Source organism: Gymnoscopelus microlampas, assembly GCF_963454915.1.
Source record: "Gymnoscopelus microlampas genome assembly, chromosome: 19".
NCBI lineage: Eukaryota > Metazoa > Chordata > Actinopteri > Myctophiformes > Myctophidae > Gymnoscopelus > Gymnoscopelus microlampas.
The window spans coordinates 19,864,816-19,885,482 of NC_139956.1; the positions used below are offsets into that span (position 1 = coordinate 19,864,816).

The 20,667-nt window shown below is 43.3% G+C and overlaps 1 protein-coding gene across 3 annotated transcripts in view; it reads right to left on the reverse strand.

Annotated features, from left to right (window-relative positions):
• The window catches only part of rbpjb (recombination signal binding protein for immunoglobulin kappa J region b), a 56,565-nt gene extending 36,650 nt beyond the window's left edge, over positions 1-19,915 (reverse strand). For 2 of the 3 annotated variants that reach the window (XM_084043710.1, XM_084043708.1), the window contains exon 1: positions 19,804-19,915. In XM_084043710.1, coding sequence (XP_083899836.1) covers positions 19,804-19,823 — 20 coding nt within the window. In that variant the 5' untranslated portion in view covers positions 19,824-19,915. The remainder of the gene's footprint in view (positions 1-19,803) is intronic. The other variant, XM_084043709.1, reaches the window with a different exon arrangement.
• Between the last annotated feature and the right edge of the window lie 752 nt (positions 19,916-20,667).

Genomic DNA, 20,667 nt, shown 5'->3' on the forward strand with positions numbered 1-20,667 from the left:
ACAGTCAAAACAGTTGGAAGGATAAAACGCACATCAGCGGAGGGTTCCTGGGAGACCAAAATACACACCCTGACATGTCCTCAGCACTATGTGCCCCCAACACACACACACACACACACACACACACACACACACAAGAGAAAGATAGCAAAGACAGTATCCGATACCGCACTTTTACTTCTTTCACCACGTAATGGAAGCCAACAAGTAACTGTGGAGTAAAAATCACATTTCAACCATTTTGACTGACGCTCTCTTATATCCAGGTGCAGTGTCTAGCTTAAGGACATGACAGGACACTTTGGCTGTCATGGTGATTAAACCTGTCATGTTTTGGTTGCAGGATAGGACAGGTCCTCTAACCACCCTCTTGGTTGAAACAGACTGTTGTTGCTGCTCTTACAAAAAAAGACAACCTCATTAACCAGAACCTGCGGCTAGCAAACTCAACTGGCATAATAAATCAAATATTAAAATAACGCAAAATAAAAAGCAACAACTATACAAGGCCGCTCCATGGAGCCCAGGTCTTCGCCAGACCAGGGCTGATTGATTGGATGTTACTTGTGTGATCATGATATATGGTGGGGCTTGTTTTAACACCCGTCCCACAAATTTGTGAAGCCACTTACGTTTTCATGAGACGTTTGGAATAAAAACAAATGTATGTATTGGGTCGGGATCACATCGTGGTGAAATATCTTGCAATGAGTGATCCCCTGTCGCCAACCAATCAATCGTGCGAGAACCACAACGATATATAGCCCGATTTCAAGAGAGAAACGTGTGCAATGTGAAATGCTTAACGATCTGTTTACTCGCCAACCATTTCAAATGTCAGACAGTGTGTAGGGGCCCTTACAAGCAAACGGCATGGAATATCGAAACCCAGTTTGACAGCCATTGTCTGTCACATGACTAAAACGATCATTTGTACCCAATTCGGTGGGGGAAAAACATATTTCTGCAACAAACAGTGACATGTGTAACATATTTGTGGCTTCTCCTAGGGTTGTGAGTGAAATCGCCTTTGGCTCTGCGCTGTCCCTCAATGTGGGACCCAAATTGGTAGAGTGAATGCTGCATTCATGATTTCCAGGAATGGAATATCATCATCACATGACTCCAGAGATAATGTGTCCTGATTTATGTGAGTTTTGAACAAAGTATGTAGAGTTTTATTAAAAAAGTGTATTTTGAAGAAAATGCTAAATGGCAGAAAATGCAGTAAGGTGAATTCAAGGCTTATGGCATGCGTAATTGATAGAAAAAAGTAACATTTTGGGTGAACTACTCCTTTAAGTCGAACAAAAATGGTGCACCGATTCTATCAATGCAGAACTTGGCACTTTGTAACATAACTGGACTGGAATGATGCACGTTTCATCCATGACAAAATCCTGTTAGAACAGTTATCTTTCGTTGCTGTTGGGTGAAAACTTGTACGTCCAAAACCATTCCTTTTTAATAATAATTTTAAAATAGCGGATCTACAATGTCACAACGAGCCGCATCGTGCCACGTTGTGAGCTTGTAGATCTGCTATATTCACTACTTTTGTGTGACATTCTTATATGATGTAGGGCATTCATTTATGAAATATGGAGATACAAGTTTAATGCCGGCAGCAACACTGTCTATTAACAGTGTGAGCTTGTAGATTTTCTTATTTTGAAAAATTAAAATGTTGACTTTATTGTTTAAAAATGCTCAAAATGTGGATAAAGTTGGGGTAAAAAGTGGTTAAAAATAAAGAATTGTAAAAATGCAATGCCCTTTATGGAGGAGGGTCTTCTTTCTATCCCACTTTACATATTCAGTTGCCTATGTGCACAGCACGCATGCTCACAGACACACAGACACAGACACACCCCCCTGCCTACACCATCTAACCTCTTGACCCTAGCCCTCCCTGGAGTAACAATACACAACCCACATAGGAGTTCAGACGCCATCATTCACATGCTCAAGGTCAAGGGTCGGGTTGTGACCCCTGCAGTCAACGGCAGGCGATGCGTGTGCGGGGCCTGAATGCAATCACATTAACATACAAAGATGTGATTGACTTTAGGGCTTTCAAAATTGGCCAAAAATGACATGAAAATTCCTTCTTAAAAAACACATAGGTTCTCAAATATCTATTTTTGCACATTATGGGGAAACCAATACGAGACATAAATACTTATATAGGTATATTAATTCATACAGAAACATAACATTAAAAACAAATTTGTCGCATCATTTATGCCTTAGACCTCTCTGCGGAATGTTTCGTACTTTGTTATTCGATAGCCTCATATTTACTAATGTTAGTTAGTTACTGGTTTAAATAAAAGCCTGATCTATTAATTGAAAATGTACAGTACAACGGACATTCAACACTCAAGGTTTCCTTGACATTAAAAGTTTAAAACGGGAAATGATAATCAAACGATGTAAAGTTATTGACCAAAATCCAAACTCGACTTTTTAGATAGTGAGTAAAAATCACAATCTGTATGCAGCCTAGAGGGGTTGAGAAATCTCTGCCATCATTACTGGTCAACATCAACACAAGGATCGCTCATTTCAGTTTAACACCTATATTTTGAATCAATTAAAGTGATGTTGTCTGTTGTGTCTTGTGTGACTCCTGTCCAGCATTTAGTGCAGAGGCCCTAATCTGGCACAGCTTTATGGTGTAGAAGAACAAAACTGTGTTCTCGCGAGGCCAGTTGATATACAAGGTAACAACAAACAAGGGCCACACGAGAACTGTCAAGGCAGCCAGTCGCAGTGCCTTTTTTCCCCCCAGAGTGGAACTTAAACGTTTATTACTGAATGTCTGTTCGATTATATTTTCAAATTTTAAATATTTATTAACAGCCCTAGTTGACTTTCACCACTTGAGCCCTATTTAAAAAAAATCTGATCTACAGTATGAGCTCACAACTAGTCGCAGCGTAATGCATATTTGAAAATGTTTACAATTTCGGAGAAATGTTATACATTTAACATTACATTTAATAACATGCCTAAAATAAAGCACTGATGCTAGCCTTGTTCACTAATTTTATTTACCTCTCTTCTTTTTAAGCGAGGCAAACTTAAGTTTGACTGGTTGTCCGAGTATCTGCTACTTTAACACATAATAATAATAATATTATTATTATTATAATAATGCATGCAAATGAACATTGTTTAGAGTCCACATGATCAGGTGACCAGACAGGATGGATGGATGCATATAAAAGGCAGATGTTATAAGCTCAAACAGTAATGAAAACGGGGTGTTCTGGGAGGACAGTGTGAACCAGTACATTTCAGAGCCAGACATTCAAATGATGTAGTTTGTTGTACAGACACAATCATAACATTAGGCCAAGACTTTATGTTGGGCGATGAAGCCCTCCGAGACCACCACCCGGCCCGCCCAGATTTACGTGGCTTGGCAATGGCCATTATGGCATTTAGGCCATTTCAGTTGATACGTTTATTTCACAAAGACGCTACATACGCTTAAAAGAGCGAGGAAGTTTAACACCATGTAAAAAAAACTAAAGGTTTTATGAAAATGTAGATTGAAATAGGTTACATTTAAAAAAGGTTTTCTGAATAGTCTTCTGGATTTGTGGACAGAAATGAAATGGTCCAATGCCGCCCAATGAAGCCGAGGTTCAGTTTAACATTCAGGTGCAAAAGAAAGGTGAATAATTTGTGGAGCACAGACAGCCACCATCTAATTAAATCCTGCATTTCTCAGAACTGTAGCGTTTACGCAGCAGGTCAAAGCTGCACTCTGGTGGGGAGATGGGTGGGTTATGTGTGAATGCCACACATGGACACGTACTGCAGGGTGTGTGTTTCCATAGGCCTCACTCTATGTGCATCTTTGCGTGTGTGCGCGTTGGGCAACAGCAGGGTAAGGGTGGGGTGGTTGGGGGGGTTAAGGGATTAGATGCATAAAAGGTGTCTGCTTTCTTTGCCTAAGGGCTGATAGCAGATATCACAACTTTGAGTGAACGTACACCTCAGTTACTACAAGCACCACACTACCATCACAGCACCCACCGGCCTCCAGACACAGGCCAGCTCAGTGACACCGAATATGCAAAGACAGCTCAGACTGTGGCTGAAATAGGTGGGGCTGGAGCTTATCCAAGTTTTATAAAAACACCAAAAGAACAATTCTTTACTGTAGCGTTTCACTCATCGACTCACTCAATCATATAACAAATTATACACACACCAGTGCTGGTTAGAATGTCGTCAAATGAATCTGTCGAAAGCTAAAACAATGAGCTAAGCTAGGTTTCTAGCCTGCCATAAATATAACCTTGAACCCAAACCATAAATCATAGAGATGCCCAAATCTTTTGTCAGACTGAAATATAACCTGGGCTATGGGCCAAAAGAAATTATTTTGATATGTCCCAGGAGAAAGCATTGGCTCCTTGTGTCTTGTCAAGGGTGTTTATTACTAAGCCTTGTAATGATGCTGCAATCTCAAAATAATACAGATAAGCCCACTTCAATTGTACCCAAAAACTGCCAAACAGTTACACTGTACCATTCTCTCTGGAACATGTTATCAATTTTTTTTGAGGATGCCTCAAATAATGCCTGTGGGCTGTACTTTGGGTGGCCCCCTGTCATAAATCAGCACTTAATGGAGGATAAAGACAATCTCTAGTGAGGTCATTATGCACTGGTAAAGATATCACAACTCAAGACATGTATTCCTAACTGCCATGGGAGGAAAGATTGACGATGGATGGGAATAGTTTGTCTAAGATTGTGTAACTCTGAGCGTGTGTGTGCGCTTAGGTAGGTGATAATTATACCACCTCTCTGATTATGTGCATTATGAGAGGTCAGATTCACGCCGAGGTGAGAGACATTTCTCAAAGTTGAGCACAAGCTACAATACCTGTGGCGGCCTATTGACAAATACCTGCATCCTTATGTCACCAGCCCACCCCCCCCCCCCCCCCCCCCCCCCCACACACACACACAAAACCCTCTAGCAACTTTTTTCACACTATGCATTATGAATTAATGTTGCCTGTTGCTTAAATACACACACACACACACACACACACACACACACACATGCCTTAAATAGCCTTGTGCCTGTGTGTGTGTGTGTGTGTGTGTGTGTGTGTGTGTGTGTGTGTGTGGCCGGCGCGTGAGCATTACACTCACATCACTCAAGCACATATTTAATCATCCATATATATTTTCTTAAACCTTCCCGCGTGTAGGCAAGTCTCGACACTAAACTAATTTCCCCGAGCAGCTTTGAACAAATGTGAGACAGAAATGGAACGAGACAGAAAGAACCAGACAGTGACATATAGAACAAGACAGAGAGGAGATACAAAGAGAGAGGAAGCGAGTAGGAGGCAGACACTACAGACAGAAAGCAAGAGGTGGCTCGCGTCAGGGGCGGCCGTCAGCTCTCTCCTCTCCCCTTGCACGGTGCTTGGCTTGGCATCAGCGCCTGGCATGTGCCACCCCTGCATGCCAACAATCACAGCAGCATGCAAGGAGCGCCGGGGGGGGCAGACGCAACACAAATATTCCCACAATCCTTCCTGTTGTTAGCGAATGTCCCTGAGGAAACCGGCAAGCACAAGCTAAGGGGAGCGGCTCTAGAGAAGAGAACGGTGGAGAAATGGATGGGGGTGGGCGACGTGCGGGGGATAAGCTAGGGAGAGACAGAGAGAGAGATGGGGAGGAACAGAACAGCGAGGAAGGGGTCAGGTAGGCACAGATTTGAGAAGGATAGAAAGACGGATGATATCAGAAGTTAACATAAAAATGCTGAAACCAATCTGACCGACCGATCTAGTTGGGAGTGAATGGATGACCAATTGAATTGATGAATAAATCACCAGGATTCATGAAACACAAAAGAAAAAATGACCAAAAACATATGTATGAGTGTATGTGCGTATAATCTGTGTATATACACACACGTATATTATATTTTATATACAGGTGTGTGTGTGTGTGTGTGTGTGTGTGTGTGTGTGTGTGTGTGTGTGTGTGTGTGTGTGTGTGTGTGTGTGTGTGTGTGTGTGTGTGTGTGTGTGTGTATATACACACACACATATACATATATACACACATATATATATATACACACACACACACACACCGTGGTTGGCTAAATGCATGCGAACTGAACTGGTTTCTCCTGTTAACTGACTGTTGAAGGGCTGTGTGACACGTTGAGCTGACTGGCTGCAGATGGCAAAGGTCTGGTAGCTGCCCTGAGACGCCCTGTGTGTGTGTGTGTGTGTGTGTGTGTGTGTGTGTGTGTGTGTGTGTGTGTGTGTGTGTGTGTGTGTGTGTGTGTGTGTGTGTGTGTGTGTGTGTGTGTGTGTGTGTGTGTGTGTGTGTGTGTGTGCATGTATGTGTGTGTAGTGTAGTTGAACCGAGTTGGGAGAGTCATTTAAGGCTGGGTTTGCAAGTAAGTGCATGTGCACATGTGTACAATGTTGCATGGATACGTGCGTGTGCACGCACACACACAGCCTGCCTTTGACATGGGAGAGCATAATGACAGAGGGAGAAAAGCCTCACTTCATTGCCTCTCTCTCTACTGGGCTCTCCTGCATCACCACACGTACTCTGCATGCACAGTAAAAAGACAGCAACTATAGTACACAGCAGCATGTAAAGCATGTGTGTAGCCTAATAACACACACACACACACACACACACACACACACACACACACACACACACACACACACACACACACACACACACACACACACACACACACACACACACACACACACACACACACACACAATGTAGTACAAACAAAGTACAATCCAGCACATGCACATAAAATATTATGTACGGATAATAGTATATTAATATACGGACAGTAATTCACATGTATGTCCCAAAACCACATTAATTGCTTAAGACAAAACACTTTGCAATGTGGATGCAAAAATTTAAGTATGCATATGCAACGTCCGCAATGCAGGGATTTGTCCAAATCAAGACAAGAACATGCACACACAGCATGTGGAAAGTTCTAAAATATGGTACATAGGTGAATAAACCAGTTACAATTTAAAAAATCACACCCAGTGTGAAGTGGGCGGTGTGTGGTCATCACAACATGACTCACTTTAAAAAAAAGGATAAATGACTTTTTTTAAAGTCCATACTGCTATTCATAGGGCTGCACATGTGTCATGTGTTTCGCTAGCCAATCACAGTCCTGAATTTGCAAAGTCAGCCAATCACATTACAGTTAGTGGTGATGACACTAGCTGTAATGTGATTGGCTGATATGAAAAAAGTATCGATTTGCATTAACAATGGAAGGGTTAGGGGGTACACAATTTTTTTGGTCGGTGTCCAAAACTCACTTATGTCATTTTGGATATTCCTGATTGTATGATGTCCTGTTTTTTTAATTCAGAGTAGAAATTGTCCAGCAGCCCTCAGAGATGCATCATAAAATAGAGTACGAGGATGGTTTATCATGTGCTTGCCCTGTGGCCTTTTATAAACCCTACTGAGCTGCATGTATTTCAATCTAATACAGTTACTATGTGCCATTCCTTGGTTAGGCTGCTCTGAAAAGATAATTGTCTGACAAAAAAAATAGCGAATGGTGGGATTTGTCACTTTTAGGTGTAGCAGCTACTTGCTTGCACACGCCTACCTCAATGCTTGCTCCATCTTTTGTGGGTTTCCCTTTGCCACAGCTTAATCCTCTGTGTGTGTGTGTGTGTGTGTGTGTGTGTGTGTGTGTGTGTGTGTGTGTGTGTGTGTGTGTGTGTGTGTGTGTGTGTGTGTGTGTGTGTGTGTGTGTGTGTGTGTGTGTGTGTGTGTGTGTGTGTGTGTGTGTGTGTGTGTGTGGTGTTCACCACAAGCTCCATTCAGACAACTTCAGTCCTTCATGAAACAAAGATAGGCACTGCTGGTCAGCCTCAATGGAACTATTAAGTGCTCAAATTGATAGAATTCAGTCATTTTAAAACAATTCTGTGTGGAGATTGCATCTCTTCAACCCCAAACAAAACATTGTCTGTCTGACAGAATTGCTCAAACTACCAGAGTTGCCTGGACGTCTTTTTTTTTCAGTGAAATTACAACCAGCCAAATACCAAATGCTGGTCAATTACACCTGTAGCCCCTAAGCTTTTCTACCATTGCCGTTTAGAATAGTCTCAGATTTAGCTGGTGAATGTACCTTGAGAAACGACCTGGTGGCGTATTAGATAGATCCTTTAAGTGAATTTTGGAGCCTTCTCTGTTTTCTTTTCAGCCAGGAGCAACGCTGAAAAAAATGGATGACGAAAACACATCCGATTTGGTGTGCAATGTAGGGTTGGGTATTATGCTAAAACTTGTCTTTCTTTTTTTATTACTAGCAACAGACGGTGTCAGTTAGGGCTGCCACAGACGCACTGTTGCGCCGATCTGCACCAAACTGGCCACGAACACTGTCCAGGGGTCTGCCATCAGAATAGCAACACCAGGAGCCCCATGTGGCGGGCCCCTGGGTGCCACAGGCGCACAGTGGCTCCGACCCGCACCAAACTTGGCACAAACACTGTTCAGGGGTCTGCCATCAGAAAAGTCACACAAAGGGCACAGGTTGCACCTAACTTGCCACAAACACTGTTGTGTTCAGGTATCTGACATGAAAATAGTCGCACCCAAAAATCTAAATAGCACAACAGCAGTGTTTAACACCTCAAATGGCCATGACTCTGTGACCATTGCTCTGATCAGCGCAATATAGGGCTGGACTTGAAGGCTGCATAGCGGCCTGAAAATCTAGTGTATTAATATAAGCAGTGGTTAAGGACAAAGAGAAGCAGGCCACCCTATGTATAAATAGGCTATAGCGTGAAATACCCACCATTCGGATTGTCGAGTTGTTGGCAATTCCCTGCCAAAATGTTTGGATTAAATATTTGGTTTGGTTGAAAAAATTACCCCCGCAGGATGACAATTTCAGAGCATGTTTGTTTAAAAGTTTGGTACATTATTTTTGTGTGAAAATATCAGACTGTGTGCATACTTAGGCCTGAAGACGCATTCCGTTTCAAGTCCTGAAGACGTATACAAAAACAGCCTATGGACTTTGCTCAGCAGACTGGAAGTGGTCAGGTGTACGTACGTGTATGTCACTGGAATACTACTACAGTACATATGGACATAGGCTAATCCTGCCTCAATGTTCGCAACAGGTTGCTTGTGACAGGCCATAGGCTTAAGGTGTCAGGCAGAGTGTGGAGGACCTGGTTGCCCTGAACTCTGAATGACCCTCACCTCCCTCTTTCCTCCTCAGCACTTTCCTGTGCCAAGCCGATGATACACTGATAACATTTAACGGAGAGAGGGGGGGGGCAGATGACAGGAAGTGAATGTTGACTGCATCAACCTTCACCTGAACCCATTGTGGGTGACAGCGATCATCAGTGAAGATCCACGCACATTTAATAAGGTATAATAAGACCCTTTGTATTTTCAATTTCAGTATGTTGTTTGTTGCCTTCCGCAGGCACATTGTGTTGAAGGGGAACAGCTCCTGTAATGGTCCTTCAACTCAACCAAAGCACAGCACCTACTCACTCCTCATTCAAGCCAGGCGCCACTAGCCAGCCACGCGGAAATGTAACTTGTTAGTGTGCTATGCAGCTGATAATCGTGTTTCTATTGAGGACCATTGCTATGCCAACTAACAGGTTTTCAGGACTGAAAAGGTCGAAAACGGTCTCAAATAACATGACGAGTGCCCAACTCAACTACACTAAACAGAAAAAGAAAACGACAGTATGTCCCATATGGTCTTGATGACATATTGTTTGGAACCGGCCATTAAGTATGGAAAGAGTCTCACTTTGGCCTTTAGTTCTGCCCAGCAAACCACTGCACCACCACAGACTGGACCCAAGGACTGATTGGACGGGAGAAAACACAGAATTCCTTGGCAGGGAAAAGACTGGAGGGAGAGAGAGAGAGAAAGAGAGAACGAGAAAGAGAAAGGAAGAGAGCAAGTCAGACATTCTGAGAAACCTCAGCGACCTTTAGCCCACATGTTGCGAGATCCTCAGCAAACCAACTGCAGTGGGCTGTGGCGCGTGTGTGTGTGTGTGGGGGGGGGGTGATGAGTTTGTCACCTTCTGCCTACTGTCTGGTTTCAATGTTGTCATGACAGGAGAGGGAGGGGGAGACGGGGAAAAGAAGTAGTTTCATTCCTGCTACGCATTCCTCTTTTTCACAACCCACTGTCTTGTTTCTGCACGAGTCTGTAGCAGAGAGACAAGTGTCATTAATAATGATAAAAAGAAATCAACGGGGTGTCAAGAGATCTCAACCACACAGACGCACTGGAAATCCACAATGAGCGGAGTAACAATTGAATTGAACTCAAATGATTTGCTTTAGTGCAGCTTCAAACTCATACTAGAATCCTTAGTAAGTTCTATATGATCCTGTTGGCAACATTTTTACTCTCTCCAGATTTAAAATAACATAGGATTTTGTTTTGCAATATGAAAACAAACAGCAGGGAACATAACTTGCAGCCACAAGTGTGAAGTTGAACTGATCAACCACAACACTAACAACCTCCACCGCCACCACCTCCCCGCCTTCAAGAAAGCATTGTCTCCCCAACCACAATCAATGGAGTGTTCCTCAAAACTGGCCCACACGTGCTCGCTACTTCATTGTGATTCTAGGCACGGGCCAACCCCTCCTGATGTCGACGTCTGCACGAATGCCACAAGGCGGATTTTTCTCCAGAATGAGGGAAGAAATATCACCCTGGTAGCCGTTAGCAAAACAGGAGACAATGCAAAGAAACACTGCAGATAACAGCGCAATTTCCCTGCTGTCCCTCACCCCTCCCAACCATTCCTGAGGTTCTTGCCATCTCCCTTCCAAAGCCCGTCTCGTCTTTTTTTCTTTCCCTCTATCCTTTCTATGCATTCCTCCCTACATCCCTCTTGCCTGGGTGATGCAGAATGCTCTTCTTTTTTGGGATGCCATCACTTTGACTCGCATGGGCAAAAGCCATCGCTAGAGGTGCCCCTTGAGGCTTTTGGAACCTTGTTATTAGCCCCATGCCCCCATCCAGGCTGCCCGCATGAAATACAGCACCGCAACTTGAACTTCACATAGTAGATTCTATTCTATATCAAAATTGGCTAAAGGGAGGATCGGCGGTGCAACATAGGTGTGAGGGCCGCGTAGTGAGCCGAACCTCTGGTTCTATAAAGTTCAAGAGTGTCTGTCTGGACATATTATGCAGATATATGGACATGCCTGATGTCAAAGTACGCAAATCTGTGTTATTAAGCAGCGGCTGACACCAGCCCAAATCGCCATTGTTAGGCAACCGTTTCTGTTGTGTATGACGTCAGTCAGACCAGAGCTCGATCAACAACAGAGAAGGCAAGTGAGGGAGAGGTTATCCTTATTTATATCAATTTGTGGGTTGCCTTGAACGCAATGTGTAAACAGATGCACAAATGTCACAAATGAGACATTTGTGACGTAACATGCCATTGTGTGGGTGGGACATCACAAACATAATGTTAACAGGTGCAAAGACGTCATAAACTTAACATTTCTGTCCAAATCCAGAAGCTAGCTAATCGGCGTGCCACAAGTGTGTGTATAAAAAGTGCGCCAGACAAGGTTTGCTTTGGGACAGTAAAAATCTAAGTCATCTAAGGATAAAGACAAAACATTGCAAAAACAGACATAATCCCTCATAGCTTGCTGCTATATTCAACATTGGTTACTTGAATGACGTTAAAGTTAATAGAATTTTCCAATGGTAAAACAGTTGCCCCCCCAAAAAAAATTAAGATTCAAGATGAATTTTGATGGGGCTTTTCTCTCGGATGACTATAATTCATCATTCATCATCCTGTTTGGTTCAAGAAAATATTTCAATTGTTTAAACAGCTACATGCTGCACAAAAGCTAGCCCACATCAAAGCAGAAGTGTCACTGTGTTGACAGGTTTGTGCATGCCTATAAATTGTGAGCTTTACTAAAGTAAGACAATTTAAAAATCTCTTTTTGGGGGGGGGGGGGTTGAATTCCATAAAAATAAAGCTGTTTTATGCAGCCAAGCCTCGTGCCAAAGAGCCAATTGGCAGGGAGAAGTTATATTCATAAACCATGTATGTTCGTTTACACACTCTATACACATACATTCATGATTATAGTTTAATCAGCAGGCAAATAAATTAACTTAACTAATCCTTGCTCCTCACACTACTAAGTGACAATTAGCCTCAATGACATGAGCAAGTGGGAAGAGCTCATTTATAAAATGTGAAAGACTTAATTATAAAGCTGAACAGATTCATCAAAAATGTGTCTTGTGTTCTCCTATGTCCTATTTAACCTCTCCGCTTCACAGAGGAAGCAAGGCTCTATGGTCTTTCTTGAGAAAGAGCCTCAAAGACAAGAGCCTTTCAGATGGTGCAACCGGCAGGCCCAGGCTATATCAAGATGTTTCTTCCAAAAGAGCTAATCCGTGGGGTGGCTTACTGGTTGCCACTCCCAGTTTATCTGATGCGGTCACGAGCGGCAGTTTGCTCATGGGCTGGGACGGCGTGGCTGCAGGGGGTTTTCCCCTTCGTGGGAGAATCCGTGGATTTCAGTCGACTGGCGTGTGAATGGATGAGAAAAGGTTTACCAGATACTAGAGAGAGAGCATTCTGATTCCAAACCAGACACTTTTGACAACCCCGGCGAGCTCCAACAAACACAGTCAAGAATAACAAGGCAATTATCTGGGCCAACCATGTCAGAAAATAAGGCTTTTTCTCCCTAAGCCTGTCTCTCTGGTGAATTCTCCTGGTAGCTTAGAACAGCATATCCTTGTCTAATAAAGAGGCCTTGGCATGACTCGTTCCTCGCCAATTAAAGCTACAATCCAGGACTTATTTTAATGAATAAAATGTTATTTTAACCAATCTGCAAGAATTATGTTACTACAATATAACAAGCACATCTGCAGTGGTTGGAGGTGGTCTCTCTAATCGTCCATTCAGAAATGTCCGGGTAGGGCACTGACTGGTTAATTAAATGTCAATTAAGTTATTTGAAGCAGACAGTGCGACATCATAGCAATTACATAAAACGTAAGGATTGCAGCATTAAAAAATAAGTCCAAAAACAAATTCCCCCTCCTCACCCCTGGGGAGAAGGGGGGGGGGGGGGGTAACCACTGTTCAACGGAAAAACAGAAATGGAAGAGTAGAAAAACACAAAGGAAAAAACACACACACACACACACACACACAAATAGCATTCAGTCTGACTCCTGTTGCCATGGAGTGGTGGGGGGGGTCACTTCATGTTTTCTGAATGAAACATCCTGACTGTGGAGCAACGGTGGAGCGGAGGGTAAAGAAAACTGCTGATGTGCCAGAAACCACCGATCCCTTGGTGATGCTGTAATCTCTACCAACAGCAAACGGAACAGGGGGCAGAGAAGGGCAAAAGCAGAGGCTGAGGAAATTCTCTTGGAAGTCAGGGTGAGAAAATAGAGAGGATGAGGATGTCTCCCTTGACTCTCTATATAGCTCTCTCTCCCCCTAATTCCTCGCTTTTCTTCAGACTTAAAAGAGTAGATTAGCGCATCCACGGCTAACAACAACACCGCAAGGACGTGGGGTACTCTGTCAAACATGACACCGGGACCGTTTTTGAAACCACACTGGCTTTTGTGTTACCGAATGGTAACGACTATGCTGGAGATAAAAGTATGAGCTCAGCAGAGCTCTAATGCTTTCCGAGCCTTGCACAAGTAAATAATGCTCACTTGCTCCCGCTCTCTTGCAGGAGGAATCTGAGCCCCCTTTTCAGGCCCCGGGCTTTGGAGAATTAGGAAATGCGAGACACCCCCCTCCCCCACGCACTCCCACAGCCCTCCTCGCGCCCACATAACAAAGGTTAATCAAATACATGATCGATAGAGAGAGCCACTTGCGTCTAAGTCATAGGAAGGGAACCACGATGTGAGACATAGCATGGCTGGGCTAATTCAGAATGACGGACACTCTCTACCCCACACACACACACACACACACAGTACATACCACACACACCAACATGTGGCTGAGGACCAAGAACAAGGTGGAGTGCCAAGTTGGCAGTGAGCCAAGTCAAATTACTCAAAAATGTGCATTTTCATCCCCCCTGGGTTTCTCCTGTAGCGGCTCCCTTCGAGAGAGTGAGAAACATTGAGAGTGAGAGAGCGAAGGGTAACAAGAAATGGAGAAAAAAGCAGACTAAGGTCGGCAAGGGCGTGTGGTACCTTAAGAGGCACGTCATCACACAGCCAAACAAGTTGAATCTGAACCTTGAATGAATCTGTAAGCTTGGGGGGATATTTCAATCATGTGATGTAATGGATACGCGTTGAACTTCCAACACAATAGGCTACTGTATGTATGCAAGTAAAAACCCCTAAATCGTCCAGCGGCGGACGGCACACTTATTTTGGTAGCTTGCCTGTGCAGTCTGTACCATTATCCCCTGCGGCCCTGCGATGCCTTTGAAGATGTTCACATCTCCTGGCTGGCTACAGTGCTGGTTTTGAGGTTGGGGGCCCATGCCCCCCCGGGGTGGCATACAGATCAGGTTTTTACCAGCTTGTATTGCTTCCACCATTAAACTATCCGTCAATGTTGCTGCTCAGGTAATGTGCGTGTGGACACGAGGTTGGGGGGGCTCAGAGCGGCACCTCTTTTAACTCTAGCCACAGCCTTCGCCACCAAAAAGGTCAGCGCTTCCACATCTGCTCCTCTCTCTGAACCTCTCCTTTCATAAAAGGGGAGGGAAGAGGAGAGGACCCCAGGGAATGTGTTCATGCACACACACACACACACACACACACACTTCAACTCGTGTTCCTAGGTAACACCCCAACCTCCCCCCGCAAAAAGCCCTGACTCACACCATCACACCCAGAGTCTGACTACAACCCCAAAGCAAAACACACTCTCATAGGTCTTAGCAAAAAAAAAAAAAGAATCATGCACACGCGGCTTCTGTCTCTCATAGCCAGGTTCAATGGTATCAGTGCACCAGCAAAGAGAGGCTTGCCTTTTGGCCTGAAAGATGCCTCCATTCGTTTTGTATGTGTGAGTGTTTTCTTTCCAGCGATGGGTTGAAAGGGGGAGGGCGATGAACTAAATGGAATCTCGTTCCCCCAGGGGCAGAGCAGAGGTAGTATTGTGTTGAAATAAGTGATTCATGCTTTTATCATCCCAGGTGAACAGTGCTGCTCTTTCAGCTATCACACTCTCTCTGGCAGACAGAGAGCGGGGGGGGTGGGGGATTAGGGCAACACTATCTGCTTTTTCTGATTTATTTTTTCCAAAATTCAGGGCTGCATTCAGGAGATACCAACCCCGTCTTATCTTAGCATTCTGTAACCTCCTGAATAGGGCCGGGATCTACTAAATAAGACTACAAGAACAAAATGGTGCTTCACCTGCCCATGTTTTGCCGTCTTCTTGGTAGCAAGGCGAGGTGAAAGCCCTACTATAATTTTACAATTTAGGCATTTAGCAGACGCTCTTAATCCAGAGCGATTTACAGTCAGTAAGCAAGGAAAACATGAGGTAATAAGGCTATTTCAAATGCATAGAAATAGTCATCTAGGATCCAAACCAATAACCTAGTCTAAAAACAGTATAATATCATAATATATAATATAACAATAATCTGTACATTGACACTGTATAGTATACACACAGTAGTATGCCAGGTCTACAATTGACCTGGCGTCAGTCTAAATAACATGGTATCTATATTACATTTTAGCCTTTGCATAAACCTGCAAGGTCGTCAAGGCTAGGGCAAGTGCTACGGTAAGTGCTACGGGCTAACGAGGAGTCTGAAGAGGTGAGTCTTCAGATTACGGCGGAAGATTGGGAGTGAGTCTGCAGTTCTAACTGCAATGGGGAGTTCGTTCTACAGTTTGGAGGAGCTACAATTCTGGCAGCATCTTAAGTGTCAACATCCAGAAAGAAAAATAGTAATACAGCTTTTATTTCCCAAAGTAATAAGAGGTAAAAATGCCTTTGGAAACAAATGAATTGACTTGAGCCTCAGATATCTGACACACACACACACACACACACACACACACACACACACACACAAGACCAAGCTGGTCACGTCAAGCCTTGTGGCTACTTCCATTAATGCCTGAGTTACTTCAGTTAGCTTGACCTTATTTATTACTACTTTATTATCTATGGACATCTTTAAGCAACCGTAACCCTATTGGCAGAGAGCTTAAACTATTTTAAACTGCATTTGTATGTTGTACACAAATGGACATTTGTCCAGTTGTGCTTTTTCTTTTTACACAAAATACATTCTTAACGGATAAATATTTATTTTTAATTTGAATTTATACTACAGAAATGTCATTTGTATTTTAAAGGAGGCATTCAAGACTGAGACTAAAACAGCAATAACATGCTTCCTTGTTTTACTTATAGTTAACCTGCAGGCAGCAATACTACATACAAGATCCAACCGGCGTCAAAAAACTATTCCTACAGTAACACTGACCCTTCCATGCCCTTGCCATAGCGCTAATATCATATTCATGATCATTATTCTGGCCCATCGTTGTCAATGTTAAAGGTGAAGAGGGGGGGCTCTGGGCTGTGGTCAGGGATCTGTCTCTGTAGCCTCTAGCCGTTGACATGGCCAGCCAAATGCTAATAAAGACCCCTTATGGCCCTTTAATTTTCTGTTAAACCTCTCTCACTCGCCTAGCCACCCACCCACCCCATCTTTATCTCCTCCACTCCCTCCGCCTCCCATAGAAAAAACACGCTTGTGCATACACACACACACACACACAAGACTCTGGAGATATCATCTGGACAGGTGGCCAGCCACCCAGACCTGACCCGTCTGCCCTCTCTCGCTCGCTCGCTCACTCCCTCTCTCTCTCTCTCTCTCTCTCTCTCAACTGAAATCAGCTCAGGTCCGCTGGAAAGCCCCAAATGAACATGCACAGCCACCCATGACCCCCACCACACACACACACACACACACACACACACACACACACACACACACCTCCTCCAGCAAGCCCAGCTAATGTCTGTCACCCACTGAGCTGTCTGTGGGGATTACTGCCTGGACAGTACAAAAAAGGCTTGTGTTTGGCTAATGTGCAGGCAAATCATTTTAATCAGATAGGGTTTACTAGAGTGGCTGTAAAAGACAACATTTCATTATGCCACTCATCTAAGGTTACCGGGGTCGAGGCAGCGTGCATTTAACAGAACTGATTATGTTATTAACATACTCCAATTAGGTTAAATAACCCTACAAAAGCGGCATCGTTCTGCTTAACCAACAGCCAGTCGATGTAAAATGAAGCTCCTATTCAAAGCCTTAGTTACCTCTATATAATTAGTGGGCTAATAATAAGCCAGTGGCACTGGTAAACAAACATTTAGGAGGAAATCCTGCTCATTTTTGCAACAATTTCTTTCAAGCTGAACAAAGTTCTGCAAATTGCTATTTGAAAACTCTGATGTTTTTTCATCATTACTCCCTCATTTAATAATATTTGTAATCTCGCATACTAATGGGAGGAAACGCATTCACGTTCTTTGCAGCAGCACATTTCATCCACATTCGACTGCCAAGGAGAAATAGCATTGGCTGTTTTCTAGAGCAGGGGTCTAGACTTGAACGTTTTTCAGGCCAACAAGGAAGGACCCCCTAGCTGAGAGAGATGAAGCAGGGACCCCAATATTGTATACAACTTTGTTGCAGATTAAACTTTTTCATAGATTTCACAGATGGCTTCATAGACTTGTTTGACAACACTGTCATCAGTGTATGTTGGATTCATGTAGATGTGTATTTTCTGATATTTAACCACTTAAACCCTCAAAAGTACACTAAACCTCTTTGCTGAAAATAGTCTATCTATAAGCTCACAGTGTAGATCTGCTATTTTTGTCTAAAGTTCTCCTCAGAATAGAGATGCTAGGGTTCAATCCTATCACACAAAGATTTGGCGGCCCCCATGTAGTAACTCTAAGGACCCCCTGTTGAAGACCTCTGTTCTAGAATCTAGAGCATTAAAATGATCATAATTATCACACATGGCTGCAGTTGTAGTAGGTGTTAGTAGCAATCAACTGCCGTCGAGCTGTCCTTGGGTGCACTCGACATAAAATGATAATTAACGTTGGGTTCAGACGATAGCAGCAGCACGCACAGTGCGGGACTGTTTAGTAAACAAACGCTGCACTATTTTCTTCCCCAAAGCTGTCGTGCAGCAACGTGGGCAACAACTACTCTCAGAAGGTACACGTTGATTAGATTACACACATGCTATGTCTCTCTCTACTCAGCATTTAATTGATGACTTGGAAAATGTTGCGTGGTGACTTTGCATCAAAACTCTTGCAGGTTTGTCAACAAGACTCAGTGGAGTTTTTGCCTCTTTTTAAATAAACAACCAGTGGTGGAAAAAGTACTCGCATGTTTTATTTAAGTAAAAGTATCAGCACTGCATTATAGAAATAGTCTGTTTACAAGTAAATATTCGGAATTAAAAAAATGTATAAGTAGAAACGTATTGGTATAAAAATGTACTTAAAGTACCAAAAGTAGAAAGTACTCATTATTCATAATGTTCAAGGTTTCAAATGTATACAAATCTTTTGAAAATAGCAGATCTACAAGCTTGTAGATCGAAAATAGCCCATCTACAAGCTCTGCATTGAGAAGATGCATTGTGAGCTTGTAGATAAGCTATTTTCAAATGGCCGAAATGTATATAGGGCTTATGTGGTTAATGTATATTTTGTAATTTTTGCAATTTACAAAGTAACAAAAGTTTTCAAATAATTGCAGAGGAGTAAAAAGTGCAACATTTGTCTCTGAGATGTAGTGGAGTAGAAAGTAAAAGTACTGCATATTGGAAACACTCCAGTAAAGTAAAACAAAATACCTCAAAATTATACTTAAGTACAGTACTTGAGTACATTTACTTAGTTACTTTACATCACTGTAAACAACGAAGGAGAAGAAGCCCCATGCAGAGCCTCCTTGATGCTGACAAAGCCATTGACATGCAACGTGTTCCATCCACAGCCCAGCCACACATTGCTGGCTAACCCCGTTAGCCCCCGTTGAATCACATCCACCCGCTTCATTAAATAACACGTCCATGAAACGATCAACCGCTACGGCTTGGCTATTAGTGTGAGATAAACCATTCCACCGACAAAAGCCCCAAGAAGCCACAATAAAAGAAGGAGGGGAGGTGGTGGTGCGTGGTGGGCAACACGTTTGGTTTGTTTTGTTTGCTGCAGCTCGCCTTGCTGCTTGGTTAGCCTTGCTAGCTAAAACGGCTCGTCGTTGTGTGTTAAAAGACCTCCGAGGAGCGAAGCGGTCAGCGGAGCCTCCTCCTGGTCCTGGCCGGGGTTTAGGCTCCCCTGGCTGGGGCGCGGAGGCTCCGTGGAACACCGCTGTGCTCCGCACCGCACCGCACCGTGCATGCAGCAACAGTCAACTAAAACCTGCTTCAAGAAGAAACGCACAACAAACATTCAAACAACAACAAACATTCAAACAAAAGAAACCACTTCCAGTGACTCCTGCACAACCACACAGAAGCACCAGGCGGTGTTCAAGAACACCAACACGAGTTAAAAACAACACATTTTGTTGTTATACGTGTGTCATTCTCCTCTTTCCTCCTCTTTAACTCCTCTCCCACCATCCTAGCCCTCAGAAGCTCACACTCACCCTGTCACAACAGGCGCCATCTTCCACAAACTCTCACCAAAACTCCAATACTCGCGATAATATCCTCCTTATCCTCCTCTCCCACCAGGGCTCAACAATCCTCCTACCGCCGAGACAACAGAAGCAGACTGGAGGAGGTGCAAAAGGACGAGGGAGAAACAGAGAGAAAGGGGGGGAGGTGGGTGGGTGAGGAGCAGTGTTGCCAGATCGTGCGAGAGGAATAAGCAACCAGGTCTATGAAAACAAGCCCAAAAGATTGATTGATTGATTGATTGATTGATTGATTGATTGATTGATTGATTGATTGATTGAATACTTTATTAACAGTTTGCAAAAAAGCACAGAAAGTTCCGTTCTATTATAGAACTGAACTTTCTGTGTTTTCTTTGTATAGAACTTCTATACAAGGTCTGCTAGAAGGATTAAAACCCAAGGAAGTACTATGGCTTGATTCCATTAGGCCACATGTGAGTACTCTAACAAAATAGCCAATTCTACACACCAGCACCAAATCTTGTATGGGGTTCTCGATCTGGCACAAAATCTTTTCAGAAGGTTGGGTCTAAATATATATTAATGTTGGGGTCCTTGACATGAAAATGTTTGAGAACCACTGGTTTAAACAACAACATTAGTTAACAAGCCCAAATAAGCAACAACACTTTAGAATCAAGCCCAAATAAGCTACACTTTAGAATCAAGCCCAAATAAGCAACTACAGCTTATAATCAAGCCCAAATAAGCTACACTTTAGAATCAAGCCCAAGTAAGCAACTACACCTTATAATCAAGGCCAAATAAGCTACACTTTAGAATCAAGCCCAAATAAGCTACACTTTATAAATTAGAATCAAGCCCAAATAA